This window comes from Engystomops pustulosus, chromosome 9 (genome assembly GCF_040894005.1).
Source record: "Engystomops pustulosus chromosome 9, aEngPut4.maternal, whole genome shotgun sequence".
NCBI classification, from domain to species: Eukaryota; Metazoa; Chordata; class Amphibia; order Anura; family Leptodactylidae; genus Engystomops; species Engystomops pustulosus.
The window spans coordinates 4,015,422-4,032,058 of record NC_092419.1 but is presented as its reverse complement, the minus strand read 5'-3'; the positions used below and the strand labels follow the sequence as shown (position 1 = coordinate 4,032,058).

General features: G+C 44.9%; 1 protein-coding gene across 15 annotated transcripts in view; it reads right to left on the bottom strand.

Annotated features, from left to right (window-relative positions):
- SYNGAP1 (synaptic Ras GTPase activating protein 1) overlaps nucleotides 1–16,637 on the bottom strand; it is a 188,454-nt gene that overhangs the window by 120,088 nt on the left and 51,729 nt on the right. For all 15 annotated transcript variants that reach the window (XR_011849867.1, XM_072125692.1, XM_072125702.1 and 12 more), the window contains one exon: nucleotides 16,485–16,590. Coding sequence is in view for 14 of the 15 variants with exons in the window: in XM_072125692.1 (XP_071981793.1) it covers nucleotides 16,485–16,590 (106 nt within the window). In the remaining variant the exon portion in view is untranslated. The remainder of the gene's footprint in view (nucleotides 1–16,484; nucleotides 16,591–16,637) is intronic.

The following is a 16,637-nucleotide window of genomic DNA, read 5'->3' as shown; positions in this document are numbered from 1 at the left end:
CTTCCCACAAAGCCACACCCATATTCCATAAAGCCACACCCATAGTCCATAAAGCCACACCCATATTCCGTAAAGCCACACCCATATTCCGTAAAGCCACACCCATAATCCATAAAGTCACACCCATATTCCATAAAGCCACACCCACATTCCATAAAGCCACACCCACATTCCATAAAGCCACACCCATATTCCATAAAGCCACTCTCATTTTAATTCTCTTAACTCATTTTACCAACATAGTAAATACATGTGTAGCCTATGAATTTATACATCAGTATTTCTATGAATATACATGTATAGGAATATATGTGTTTATATGTATGTGTGTTCCAGTTTATGTATGAATATGTGTATGTGTGTATGTATGTAATATCCGTGTGTATATAGGTAATATCTATGTATGTGTATATAGGTACTATCTATGTATGTGTATATAGGTAATATCTATGTATGTGTATATAGGTAATATCTATGTGTATATAGGTAATATCTATGTATGAGTATATAGGTAATATCTATGTATGTGTATATAGGTAATATCTATGTATGTGTATATAGGTAATATCTATGTGTGTATACAGGTAATATCTATGTATGTGTATATAGGTAATATCTATGTATGTGTATATAGGTAATATCTATGTATGTGTATATAGGTAATATCTATGTGTGTATACAGGTAATATCTATGTATTTGTATATAGGTAATATCTATGTATGTGTATATAGGTAATATCTATGTATGAGTATATAGGTAATATCTATGTATGTGTATATAGGTAATATCTATGTGTGTGTATATAGGTAATATCTATGTATGTGTATATAGGTAATATCTATGTATGTGTATATAGGTAATATCTATGTGTGTGTATATAGGTAATATCTATGTATGAGTATATAGGTAATATCTATGTGTGTGTATATAGGTAATATCTATGTATGTGTATATAGGTACTATCTATGTATGTGTATATAGGTAATATCTATGTATGTGTATATAGGTAATATCTATGTGTATATAGGTAATATCTATGTATGAGTATATAGGTAATATCTATGTATGTGTATATAGGTAATATCTATGTATGTGTATATAGGTAATATCTATGTGTGTATACAGGTAATATCTATGTATGTGTATATAGGTAATATCTATGTATGTGTATATAGGTAATATCTATGTATGTGTATATAGGTAATATCTATGTGTGTATACAGGTAATATCTATGTATTTGTATATAGGTAATATCTATGTATGTGTATATAGGTAATATCTATGTATGAGTATATAGGTAATATCTATGTATGTGTATATAGGTAATATCTATGTGTGTGTATATAGGTAATATCTATGTATGTGTATATAGGTAATATCTATGTATGTGTATATAGGTAATATCTATGTGTGTGTATATAGGTAATATCTATGTATGAGTATATAGGTAATATCTATGTGTGTGTATATAGGTAATATCTATGTATGTGTATATAGGTAATATCTATGTATGTGTATATAGGTAATATCTATGTATGTGTATATAGGTAATATCTATGTATGTGTATATAGGTAATATCTATGTATGTGTATACAGGTAATATCTATGTATGTGTATATAGGTAATATCTATGTATGTGTATATAGGTAATATCTATGTATGTGTATATAGGTAATATCTATGTATGTGTATATAGGTAATATCTATGTATGTGTATATAGGTAATATCTATGTATGTGTATATAGGTAATATCTATGTATGTGTATATAGGTAATATCTATGTGTGTATACAGGTAATATCTATGTATTTGTATATAGGTAATATCTATGTATGTGTATACAGGTAATATCTATGTATGTGTATACAGGTAATATCTATGTATGTGTATATAGGTAATATCTATGTATGTGTATATAGGTAATATCTATGTATGTGTATATAGGTAATATCTATGTATGTGTATACAGGTAATATCTATGTATGTGTATATACGTAATATCTATGTGTGTATATAGGTAATATCTATGTATGTGTATATAGGTAATATCTATGTATGTGTATATACGTAATATCTATGTGTGTGTATACAGGTAATATCTATGTATGTGTATATAGGTAATATCTATGTATGTGTATATAGGTAATATCTATGTGTGTGTATATAGGTAATATCTATGTATGTGTATATAGGTAATATCTATGTATGTGTATATAGGTAATATCTATGTATGTGTATATAGGTAATATCTATGTATGTGTATATAGGTAATATCTATGTATGTGTATATAGGTAATATCTATGTATGTGTATGTAGGTAATATCTATGTATGAGTATATAGGTAATATCTATGTATGTGTATATAGGTAATATCTATGTATGTGTATATAGGTAATATCTATGTATGTGTATATAGGTAATATCTATGTATGTGTATGTAGGTAATATCTATGTATGAGTATATAGGTAATATCTATGTATGTGTATATAGGTAATATCTATGTATGAGTATATAGGTAATATCTATGTATGTGTATATAGGTAATATCTATGTATGAGTATATAGGTAATATCTATGTATGTGTATATAGGTAATATCTATGTATGTGTATGTAGGTAATATCTATGTATGAGTATATAGGTAATATCTATGTGTGTATATAGGTAATATCTATGTATGTGTATACAGGTAATATCTATGTATGTGTATGTAGGTAATATCTATGTATGAGTATATAGGTAATATCTATGTATGTGTATATAGGTAATATCTATGTATGTGTATATAGGTAATATCTATGTATGTGTATACAGGTAATATCTATGTATGTGTATATAGGTAATATCTATGTATGTGTATATAGGTAATATCTATGTATGTGTATGTAGGTAATATCTATGTATGTGTATACAGGTAATATCTATGTATGTGTATATAGGTAATATCTATGTATGTGTATATAGGTAATATCTATGTATGTGTATATAGGTAATATCTATGTATGTGTATATAGGTAATATCTATGTATGTGTATATAGGTAATATATATGTATGTGTATGTAGGTAATATCTATGTATGTGTATAAAGGTAATATCTATGTATGTGTATACAGGTAATATCTATGTATGTGTATATAGGTAATATCTATGTATGTGTATATAGGTAATATCTATGTATGTGTATATAGGTAATATCTATGTATGTGTATATAGGTAATATCTATGTATGAGTATATAGGTAATATCTATGTATGTGTATGTAGGTAATATCTATGTATGTGTATATAGGTAATATCTATGTATGTGTATGTAGGTAATATCTATGTATGTGTATATAGGTAATATCTATGTGTGTATATAGGTAATATCTATGTATGTGTATATAGGTAATATCTATGTATGTGTATATAGGTAATATCTATGTATGAGTATATAGGTAATATCTATGTATGTAATATCTATGTATGTGTATGTAGGTAATATCTATGTATGAGTATATAGGTAATATCTATGTATGTGTATATAGGTAATATCTATGTATGTGTATGTAGGTAATATCTATGTATGTGTATATAGGTAATATCTATGTATGAGTATATAGGTAATATCTATGTATGTGTATGTAGGTAATATCTATGTATGAGTGCACCTGTGTGTCTGCATATGTATGTGGGTCAGAAGGTAAGTGTTCTCCTTATGGAGAGTTTGCCAATTAAGGTCGCCTTATAGTCGTGCGGAGATGTAAAGCCATTGATGCTCCACTAGGGAATTCTGGGAAGTATGCAAATACGTTTTCCAAGGTGTTAAATGGAAAACAATACCTCCTCCTTACACCAAGCCTGACCTATAAGAAGCCTAATAACATCATGTGGGATTAATCCAAACCAGTAAATGTATCCAGCAGATAACTTCTTGTATCTACAGACTCCCAGCTGTGCAGCAATGTCTCCAGTCGGGAGTCTGTTCCTTCTGGAATACATTTACTGGTTTGGCTTAATCCCACATGATGTTATTAGGCTTCTTGTAGGTCAGGCTTGGTGTAAGGAGCTGCCTTACAAGGAGGCATTTGACAACTTGGAAAATGTATTAGTATGTGTAAGTGTATATGTAAGTGTGCATGCATGTATGTTTGTGTGCGTGTATGTATGTATGTGTGCGTGTATGTATGTATGTATGTGTGTATGCATGTGTGCGTGTATGTATGTATGTATGTGTGCGTGTATGTTTGTGTGCGTGTATGTATGTATGTGTGTATGCATGTGTGCGTGTATGTATGTGTAAATCTATACAGGCCGGCAGTAATGAGGAGCACTTGCAGGGTGGTGGGCTGTAAGCGGAGGGTGCCAGGGGGTACTCGCCACCCCCAGCCCCCCTGGGATAGACCAGGAATCTCCCACCTCTCTGACAGCCTATGTAATAATTAGCTGTAATTAGACTGCAGTAGGGGAAGAGACGGAGGTGTGTGGGAGCAGGAGAAGGACAGAGAGAAGAGATGAGGCGACGCATCGATCTGTTCATTAGACCCTTATTTTGGGATCTTCAGTCTGTACATCTGCTCTACATTCATGTATCAGCCCATCTGTCACCGGCTGCACCCACAGGCCCTGGAAGGCGCACCATTACTGCTCTCTGAGACTCACCAGCCTGCTGGGAGTTGTAGTTATACAGCAGCTGGGGCTAAGGTTATGGCTCTGCTCCCGAACACTGCACTTATACAGGATCAGCATGATATAGATAGACGATAAATAGATAAAATATAGATATATAAGATAGATAGATAGGAGATAGATATGAGATAGATAGATAGATAGATAGATAGATAGATAGGAGATAGATATGAGATAGATAGATAGATAGAAGATAGATAGATAGGAGATAGATAGGAGATAGATAGATAGATAGATAGATAGGAGATAGATAGATAGGAGATAGATAGATAGATAGGAGATAGATAGATAGATATGAGATAGATAGATAGATAGATAGATAGATAGATAGATAGATAGATAGATAGATAGATAGGTAGGAGATAGATAGATAGGTAGATAGATAGATAGATATATAGGAGATAGATAGGAGATAGATATGAGATAGATATGAGATAGATAGATAGGAGATAGATAGGAGATAGATATATAGGAGATAGATAGGAGATAGATATGAGATAGATATGAGATAGATAGATAGGAGATAGATAGGAGATAGATAGGTAGGAGATAGATAGATAGGTAGGAGATAGATATGAGATAGATAGATAGATAGGAGATAGATAGATAGGTAGGAGATAGATATGAGATAGATAGATAGATAGATAGATAGATAGATAGGAGATAGATAGATAGATAGGAGATAGATATGAGATAGATAGATAGGTAGGAGATAGATAGATAGATAGAGTTGTGGGCACTGCAGTGGTGTTGGTGCTGACACATTATATCTTGTGTATGGAGGTTTATGGGAGATAATAATGGATCCGGTGATGTTCTGGCCCGGGGGCGGGGGGGAGGAGCTTTACCCCCGTGTTAGACACTAACTTCCCGTGACAGAGTGCGGCGCTGGGCTGTGAGCCTGGGGAGGGCAAAGTAAACATTCCAGAGTTAAATTGTGCAATAAAGCCTGCTGACGGGTTCCCATATAACCCCCAGCCTGCTGACGGGTTCCCATATAACCCCCAGCCTGCTGACAGGTTCCCATATAACCCCCAGCCTGCTGACAGGTTCCCATATAACCCCCAGCCTGCTGACAGGTTCCCATATAACTCCAGCCTGCTGACAGGTTCCCATATAACTCCGGCCTGCTGACAGGTTCCCATATAACCCGGCCTGCTGACAGGTTCCCATATAACCCCCGCCTGCTGACAGGTTCCCATATAACCCCCGCCTGCTGACGGGGTTCCCATATAACCCCCAGCCTGCTGACGGGGTTCCCATATAACCCCCAGCCTGCTGACGGGGTTCCCATATAACCCCCAGCCTGCTGACGGGGTTCCCATATAACCCCCAGCCTGCTGACGGGGTTCCCATATAACCCCCAGCCTGCTGACGGGGTTCCCATATAACCCCCAGCCTGCTGACGGGGTTCCCATATAACCCCCAGCCTGCTGACGGGGTTCCCATATAACCCCCAGCCTGCTGACGGGGTTCCCATATAACCCCCAGCCTGCTGACAGGTTCCCATATAACCCCCGCCTGCTGACAGGTTCCCATATAACCCCCAGCCTGATGACAGGTTCCCATATAACCCCCGCCTGCTGACAGGTTCCCATATAACTCCAGCCTGCTGACAGGGTTCCCATATAACCCCCGCCTGCTGACAGGTTCCCATATAACCGCCAGCCTGCTGACAGGTTCCCATATAACCCCCGCCTGCTGACAGGTTCCCATATAACCCCCAGCCTGCTGACGGGGTTCCCATATAACCCCCAGCCTGCTGACGGGGTTCCCATATAACCCCCAGCCTGCTGACGGGGTTCCCATATAACCCCCAGCCTGCTGACAGGTTCCCATATAACCCCCGCCTGCTGACAGGTTCCCATATAACTCCAGCCTGCTGACAGGTTCCCATATAACCCCCGCCTGCTGACGGGGTTCCCATATAACCCCCAGCCTGCTGACAGGTTCCCATATAACTCCAGCCTGCTGACAGGTTCCCATATAACTCCGGCCTGCTGACAGGTTCCCATATAACCCCGGCCTGCTGACAGGTTCCCATATAACCCCCGCCTGCTGACAGGTTCCCATATAACCCCCGCCTGCTGACGGGGTTCCCATATAACCCCCAGCCTGCTGACGGGGTTCCCATATAACCCCCAGCCTGCTGACGGGGTTCCCATATAACCCCCAGCCTGCTGACGGGGTTCCCATATAACCCCCAGCCTGCTGACGGGGTTCCCATATAACCCCCAGCCTGCTGACGGGGTTCCCATATAACCCCCAGCCTGCTGACGGGGTTCCCATATAACCCCCAGCCTGCTGACAGGTTCCCATATAACCCCCGCCTGCTGACAGGTTCCCATATAACTCCAGCCTGCTGACAGGTTCCCATATAACCCCCGCCTGCTGACGGGGTTCCCATATAACCCCCAGCCTGCTGACGGGGTTCCCATATAACCCCCAGCCTGCTGACGGGGTTCCCATATAACCCCCAGCCTGCTGACGGGGTTCCCATATAACCCCCGCCTGCTGACGGGGTTCCCATATAACCCCCAGCCTGCTGACGGGGTTCCCATATAACCCCCGCCTGCTGACGGGGTTCCCATATAACCCCCAGCCTGCTGACGGGGTTCCCATATAACCCCCAGCCTGCTGACGGGGTTCCCATATAACCCCCAGCCTGCTGACGGGGTTCCCATATAACCCCCAGCCTGCTGACGGGGTTCCCATATAACCCCCAGCCTGCTGACGGGGTTCCCATATAACCCCCAGCCTGCTGACGGGGTTCCCATATAACCCCCAGCCTGCTGACGGGGTTCCCATATAACCCCCAGCCTGCTGACGGGGTTCCCATATAACCCCCAGCCTGCTGACGGGGTTCCCATATAACCCCCAGCCTGCTGACGGGGTTCCCATATAACCCCCAGCCTGCTGACGGGGTTCCCATATAACCCCCAGCCTGCTGACGGGGTTCCCATATAACCCCCAGCCTGCTGACGGGGTTCCCATATAACCCCCAGCCTGCTGACGGGGTTCCCATATAACCCCCAGCCTGCTGACGGGGTTCCCATATAACCCCCAGCCTGCTGACGGGGTTCCCATATAACCCCCAGCCTGCTGACAGGGTTCCCATATAACCCCCAGCCTGCTGACAGGGTTCCCATATAACCCCCAGCCTGCTGACGGGGTTCCCATATAACCCCCAGCCTGATGACAGGTTCCCATATAACCCCCGCCTGCTGACAGGTTCCCATATAACCCCCGCCTGCTGACAGGTTCCCATATAACCCCGGCCTGCTGACAGGTTCCCATATAACTCCAGCCTGCTGACAGGGTTCCCATATAACCCCCGCCTGCTGACAGGTTCCCATATAACCGCCAGCCTGCTGACAGGTTCCCATATAACCCCGGCCTGCTGACAGGTTCCCATATAACCCCGGCCTGCTGACAGGTTCCCATATAACCCCCGCCTGCTGACAGGTTCCCATATTACCCCCGCCTGCTGACAGGTTCCCATATAACCGCCAGCCTGCTGACAGGTGCCCCCCCTAATGATCTTTAGGACACCACATGGCCGGGGGTCACATTGTTTGGGACCTTCACAGGGGACATCATATTGGAGGGTCTGACATGCAGGACCCCCATGCATCCCCTGGCCGTGGAATAAGAAGAGCTCCACTCCCTGTGCAGTGGCCAGGCGGGTAACTGCTGTGTCTGCTCATGTAAATGGGAGTTCATCTGCAATAACACAGCTCCGCCACTACACAGAGGACGGCGCTCTTCTTCCAGCTCCATTCTCTGCTTTCTTATCATTACATATGGAAATACAGTACAGATCCCTATTCCTGTCCGTAGAGGGCAGCATAGAATGGAAGTCCTATCTGCAGGTGCAGCACTCGTTACAATGTATCGGCCTCTTATGTAAGATCATTTCATGACAGTGTCTCCACAGCGCCCCCTTGTGTATGATCACTGAATGACACTGTCTCCGTAAGACGCAGAAGAGGCGATCTGCATCCATGTAACATCTCTGCATCACTAAGTTATGGATACTATGTGTCCATCTATATGTGCCGTCATCTATGTCCCATCAATGCAGGGTCCTGGGGATGAGGTCAGGATGCTGAAGTACAGCTACACCCCCACACAGCAGCAGCGACACATCACACCCCATTGACCTTAATAGGGACCTGCAATGTAATGGATAATTGATAGGCATCGATAAGCCACAGTTCACACAAGGACCCGGTGCAGGTCACCGCACTGAATACACAGAATGTCAATCAGCGTCACAGATTTCACATCAGGCGTTTCCATCTCTATGAAGCATCATGTGAACACGGCCCTAGGTCACACAGAACAGGCAGAGAACGCGGCCAATATGTAACATCATCATCAGCGTCACTGACATCTGATCCGACATTCAGAACTCCCACAGAACCGCTCCTGGACACATTGGGGCTCATTTACTAAGGGGCCGAATCGCCGGGTTTCCCGAGTATTAAGTATTTGCGAAGTTTTTCCCTGAATTGTCCCGGGTTTTTGGTGCACGCACCGGAAATCGGGGGGCGTGTCCATCGGAAAACCCGACGGATTCGGAAAAAACGTGGTATTTGGAAAAGAATTTCTTACCTGCACCAGGAAGAAGGTGAACTCCGGCAGACATCAGCGCAGCAGCGACACCTGGTGGACATCAGGAGCACGGACCTTAGTGAATCCCGGCAGAACCCGAATCCTCGTCAGAGAACTCGCTGCTCGATCGCGACCGGACTGGGTACTAAGGGGCTCATTTACTAAGGGCTCCACGGCCGCACTTTTGTCGAGTTTCACGAATTTTTCAGTTTTGCGCCGAATTCCGAAGATTTTGGCGCTCGCAATCGGATCTTGGCGCCGGCTTTCACGCGACAGAAATCAAGGGAAGTGGCCGTCGAACAACCCGACGGATTCGGAATAACCACGAAATTTAAAAAACGAAATGTGTCGCACGATCAAGCACTCACATGCACCGGGACGAAGGAGGTGAACTCCGGAGGACCTCGGCACAACAGCGACACCTACTGGATATCGGGCGCTCGACCTTAGTGAATTCCGGCAGAACCCGAATCCACGTCGGACAAAGCGCCGCGGGATCGCGACTGGACCGGGTAAGTAAATGAGCCCCAGTGTGATACTCCAACTCAGCGCCAATTTACTGCACAGAGAATTGCATTGTTCTCCATGTTGATTCCTGCACCTGAGACAAAATCAGCTAATAGGCGAGGGCCCCCTGCTGCCTCGTATGTCAGGATTGTAGCTTCTCCTCACACTGCTGTTCTCTGAACGCTCTGCATTGAGCTGCTTCACAGCCCTTCCCCTCTCCACAAAGTAAAGCAGAAGCAGGATTGTGGAATACTAACTATAGCAATCACTCAGAGTGGATGGGGAGGGAAGCCATTCAATGCAGAGGACTAGTTGCACAGCAGTGTTAGTACAATCAAGTAATATAAATCCATAGATCACAGTCCTGCTGCTAATAATAACATAGACAATGGTCTGATAAAACATCTCGCCAAGGACAATACCCAACACTGCCTGCAGGGAGCACAGAGCACAGCAGTGCGAGGACACATCCCCAGTGCACTTGGTGAAAGTACTAGAATGGAAAATAAATCTGTATTTTATAGTTCTGCTGCTACTAATAACGAATAGAAAGCTATGATTACACATCTCTCCAGGGACAATACATAACACTGGCTGCAGAGAGCACAGAGCACAGCAGTGTGAGGTCTGATTACACATCTCTCCAGGGACAATACATAACACTGGCTGCAGAGAGCACAGAGCACAGCAGTGTGAGGTCTGATTACACATCTCTCCAGGGACAATACATAACACTGGCTGCAGAGAGCACAGAGCACAGCAGTGTGAGGTCTGATTACACATCTCTCCAGGGATGATGCATAGCACTGGCTGCAGAGAGCACAGAGCACAGCAGTGTGAGGTCTGATTACACATCTCTCCAGGGACAATACATAACACTGGCTGCAGAGAGCACAGAGCACAGCAGTGTGAGGTCTGATTACACATCTCTCCAGGGACAATACATAACACTGGCTGCAGAGAGCACAGAGCACAGCAGTGTGAGGTCTGATTACACATCTCTCCAGGGATAATACATAACACTGGCTGCAGAGAGCACAGAGCACAGCAGTGTGAGGTCTGGTTACACATCTCTCCAGGGACAATACATAACACTGGCTGCAGAGAGCACAGAGCACAGCAGCGTGAGGTCTGATTACACATCTCTCCAGGGACAATACATAACACTGGCTGCAGAGAGCACAGCAGTGTGAGGTCTGATTACACATCTCTCCAGGGACAATACATAACACTGGCTGCAGAGAGCACAGAGCACAGCAGTGTGAGGTCTGATTACACATCTCTCCAGGGACAATGCATAACACTGGCTGCAGAGAGCACAGCAGTGTGAGGTCTGATTACACATCTCTCCAGGGACAATACATAACACTGCCTGCAGAGAGCACAGAGCACAGCAGTGTGAGGTCTGATTACACATCTCTCCAGGGACAATACATAACACTGGCTGCAGAGAGCACAGAGCACAGCAGTGTGAGGTCTGATTACACATCTCTCCAGGGACAATACATAATACTGTCTGCAGAGAGCACAGAGCACAGCAGTGTGAGGTCTGATTACACATCTCTCCAGGGACAATACATAACACTGGCTGCAGAGAGCACAGAGCACAGCAGTGTGAGGTCTGATTACACATCTCTCCAGGGACAATACATAACACTGGCTGCAGAGAGCACAGAGCACAGCAGTGTGAGGTCTGATTACACATCTCTCCAGGGACAATACATGACACTGGCTGCAGAGAGCACAGAGCACAGCAGTGTGAGGTCTGATTACACATCTCTCCAGGGACAATACATAACACTGCCTGAAGAGAGCACAGAGCACAGCAGTGTGAGGTCTGATTACACATCTCTCCAGGGACAATACATAACACTGGCTGCAGAGAGCACAGAGCACAGCAGTGTGAGGTCTGATTACACATCTCTCCAGGGACAATACATAACACTGGCTGCAGAGAGCACAGAGCACAGCAGTGTGAGGTCTGATTACACATCTCTCCAGGGACAATACATAACACTGGCTGCAGAGAGCACAGAGCACAGCAGTGTGAGGTCTGATTACACATCTCTCCAGGGACAATACATAACACTGGCTGCAGAGAGCACAGAGCACAGCAGTGTGAGGTCTGATTACACATCTCTCCAGGGACAATACATAACACTGGCTGCAGAGAGCACAGAGCACAGCAGTGTGAGGTCTGATTACACATCTCTCCAGGGACAATACATGACACTGGCTGCAGAGAGCACAGAGCACAGCAGTGTGAGGTCTGATTACACATCTCTCCAGGGACAATACATAACACTGGCTGCAGAGTGCACAGAGTACAGCAGTGTGAGGTCTGATTACACATCTCTCCAGGGACAATACATAATACTGGCTGCAGAGAGCACAGAGCACAGCAGTGTGAGGTCTGATTACACATCTCTCCAGGGACAATACATAACACTGGCTGCAGAGAGCACAGAGCACAGCAGTGTGAGGTCGGATTACACATCTCTCCAGGGACAATACATTACACTGGCTGCAGAGAGCACAGAGCACAGCAGTGTGAGGTCTGATTACACATCTCTCCAGGGATAATACATAACACTGGCTGCAGAGAGCACAGAGCACAGCAGTGTGAGGTCTGATTACACATCTCTCCAGGGACAATACATGACACTGGCTGCAGAGAGCACAGAGCACAGCAGTGTGAGGTCTGATTACACATCTCTCCAGGGACAAAACATAACACTGGCTGCAGAGAGCACAGCAGTGTGAGGTCTGATTACACATCCCTCCAGGGACAATACATAACACTGGCTGCAAAGAGCACAGAGCACAGCAGTGTGAGGTCTGATTACACATCTCTCCAGGGACAATACATAACACTGGCTGCAGAGAGCACAGAGCACAGCAGTGTGAGGTCTGATTACACATCTCTCCAGGGACAATACATAACACTGGCTGCAGAGAGCACAGAGCACAGCAGTGTGAGGTCTGATTACACATCTCTCCAGGGACAATACATAACACTGGCTGCAGAGAGCACAGAGCACAGAAGTGTGAGGTCTGATTACACATCTCTCCAGGAACAATATATAACACTGGCTGCAGAGAGCACAGAGCACAGCAGTGTGAGGTCTGATTACACATCTCTCCAGGGACAATACATAACACTGGCTGCAGAGAGCACAGAGCACAGCAGTGTGAGGTCTGATTACACATATCTCCAGGGATAATACATAACACTGGCTGCAGAGAGCACAGAGCACAGCAGTGTGAGGTCTGATTACACATCCCTGGTCAGACCACACATGGAATATTGTGTACAGTTTTGGGCACCAGTATATAAAAAGGATATAGTAGAGCTGGAACGGGTGCAGAGGAGAGCAACCAGGATTATTAGGGGAATGGGGGGACTAGAATACAATGACAGATTACAAAATTTGGGATTATTCAGTTTAGAAAAAAGACGACTGAGGGGAGACCTCATTACAATGTACAAATACCTGAACGGACAGTACAAGGATCTCTCCAAAGATCTTTTTATACCTAGGCCTGTGACCAGGACAAGGGGGCATCCTCTACGCCTAGAGGAGAGGCGATTCTACCATCACCATAGACAAAGGTTCTTTACTGTGAGAGCAGTGAGACTATGGAACTCTCTGCCGCAGGAGGTTGTTATGGCGGACTCTATGTACATGTTCAAGAGAGGCCTGGATGACTTTCTGGAGAGAAAAAATATCACGGGTTATGGGGATAAAACATTTATTTAATTCTTGAAGGTTGGACTTGATGGACTTGCGTCTCCTTCCAGCCTTATATACTATACTATACTATCTCTCCAGGGACAATACATAACACTGGCTGCAGAGAGCACAGAGCACAGCAGTGTGAGGTCTGATTACACATCTCTCCAGGGACAATACATAACACTGGCTGCAGAGAGCACAGAGCACAGCAGTGTGAGGTCTGATTACACATCTCTCTAGGGACAATACATAACACTGACTGCAGAGAGCACAGAGCACAGCAGTGTGAGGTCTGATTACACTTCTCTCCAGGGACAATACATAACACTGGCTGCAGAGAGCACAGAGCACAGCAGTGTAAGGTCTGATTACACATCTCTCCAGGGACAATACATAACACTGGCTGCAGAGAGCACAGAGCACAGCAGTGTGAGGTCTGATTACACATCTCTCCAGGGACAATACATAACACTGGCTGCAGAGAGCACAGAGCACAGCAGTGTGAGGTCTGATTACACATCTCTCTAGGGACAATACATAACACTGACTGCAGAGAGCACAGAGCACAGCAGTGTGAGGTCTGATTACACTTCTCTCCAGGGACAATACATAACACTGGCTGCAGAGAGCACAGAGCACAGCAGTGTAAGGTCTGATTACACATCTCTCCAGGGACAATACATAACACTGGCTGCAGAGAGCACAGAGCACAGCAGTGTGAGGTCTGATTACACATCTCTCCAGGGACAATACATAACACTGGCTGCAGAGAGCACAGAGCACAGCAGTGTGAGGTCTGATTACACATCTCTCCAGGGACAATACATAACACTGGCTGCAGAGAGCACAGAGCACAGCAGTGTGAGGTCTGATTACACATCTCTCCAGGGACAATACATAACACTGGCTGCAGAGAGCACAGAGCACAGCAGTGTGAGGTCTGATTACACATCTCTCCAGGGACAATACATGACACTGGCTGCAGAGAGCACAGAGCACAGCAGTGTGAGGTCTGATTACACATCTCTCCAGGGACAATACATAACACTGGCTGCAGAGAGCACAGAGCACAGCAGTGTGAGGTCTGATTACACATCTCTCCAGGGACAATACATGACACTGGCTGCAGAGAGCACAGAGCACAGCAGTGTGAGGTCTGATTACACATCTCTCCAGGGACAATACATAACACTGGCTGCAGAGAGCACAGCAGTGTGAGGTCTGATTACACATCCCTCCAGGGACAATACATAACACTGGCTGCAGAGAGCACAGAGCACAGCAGTGTGAGGTCTGATTACACATCTCTCCAGGGACAATACATAACACTGGCTGCAGAGAGCACAGAGCACAGCAGTGTGAGGGCTGATTACACATCTCTCCAGGGACAATACATAACACTGGCTGCAGAGAGCACAGAGCACAGCAGTGTGAGGTCTAATTACACCTCTCTCCAGGGACAATACATTACACTGGCTGCAGAGAGCACAAAGCACAGCAGTGTGAGGTCTGATTACACATCTCTGCAGGGACAATACATAACACTGGCTGCAGAGAGCACAGAGCACAGCAGTGTGAGGTCTGATTACACATCTCTCCAGGGACAATACATAACACTGCCTGAAGAGAGCACAGAGCACAGCAGTGTGAGGTCTGATTACACATCTCTCCAGGGACAATACATGACACTGGCTGCAGAGAGCACAGAGCACAGCAGTGTGAGGTCTGATTACACATCTCTCCAGGGACAATACATAACACTGGCTGCAGAGTGCACAGAGTACAGCAGTGTGAGGTCTGATTACACATCTCTCCAGGGACAATACATAATACTGGCTGCAGAGAGCACAGAGCACAGCAGTGTGAGGTCTGATTACACATCTCTCCAGGGACAATACATAACACTGGCTGCAGAGAGCACAGAGCACAGCAGTGTGAGGTCGGATTACACATCTCTCCAGGGACAATACATTACACTGGCTGCAGAGAGCACAGAGCACAGCAGTGTGAGGTCTGATTACACATCTCTCCAGGGATAATACATAACACTGGCTGCAGAGAGCACAGAGCACAGCAGTGTGAGGTCTGATTACACATCTCTCCAGGGATAATACATAACACTGACTGCACAGAGCACAGCAGTGTGAGGTCTGATTACACATCTCTCCAGGGACAATACATAACACTGGCTGCAGAGAGCACAGAGCACAGCAGTGTGAGGTCTGATTACACATCTCTCCAGGGACAGTACATAACACTGGCTGCAGAGAGCACAGAGCACAGCAGTGTGAGGTCTGATTACACATCTCTCCAGGGACAATACATAACACTGGCTGCACAGAGCACAGCAGTGTGAGGTGTGATTACACATCTCTCCAGGGACAATACAGAACACTGGCTGCAGAGAGCACAGAGCGCAGCAGTGTGAGGTCTGATTACACATCTCTCCAGGGACAATGCATAAAACTGCTTGCAGGGAGCACAGAGCACAGCAGTGTGAGGAGAAGCTACAATCCTGTAATATGACACACTAGTGCTCCGCCTTTCCACAATCCAGCTCCAATGACTGGGCGGCAGTACCTCACATGACCAGTTGGGAGGTGCAGCGCTGTTTTTGGACTACAGCAGTAAGATGCTGAACATTCCCTGTAAGGTCACCCTAGTGTGACTCCTGGTCACGGTGCGATGCTCTGCCCCATTGGGGTTTTCTACACAAATTACAAATTCTGATGTGATAACATCATTATAATCCATGGTTCTCCGTGGCGCGATGCTCTGCGGCTCCCTGCTTCAGCACTCGATCAATAAGCTGATTATCTCACTGCAATACGGTGAAACCCAGACATAATATAATATATCACTCCGGATTACGGATGATTATTACATTCTGCTCCTATGTCACCACATTTGCATGTAATATATGAAGACAAACGGCCGAGGCGTCTCCGTACCGTGCTCGTCAGGATGTTTCCCCTCCACGGGGACGCTGACCGTGCGCCTCAGGAATTTGGTTCTGGTCGGATCACTTCTCCTCTCACGGATTAACAGCGGGTGAACCTGAAATGTAAGGAATATATTAGGGAGGAGATAAAGAGTTACCCTGC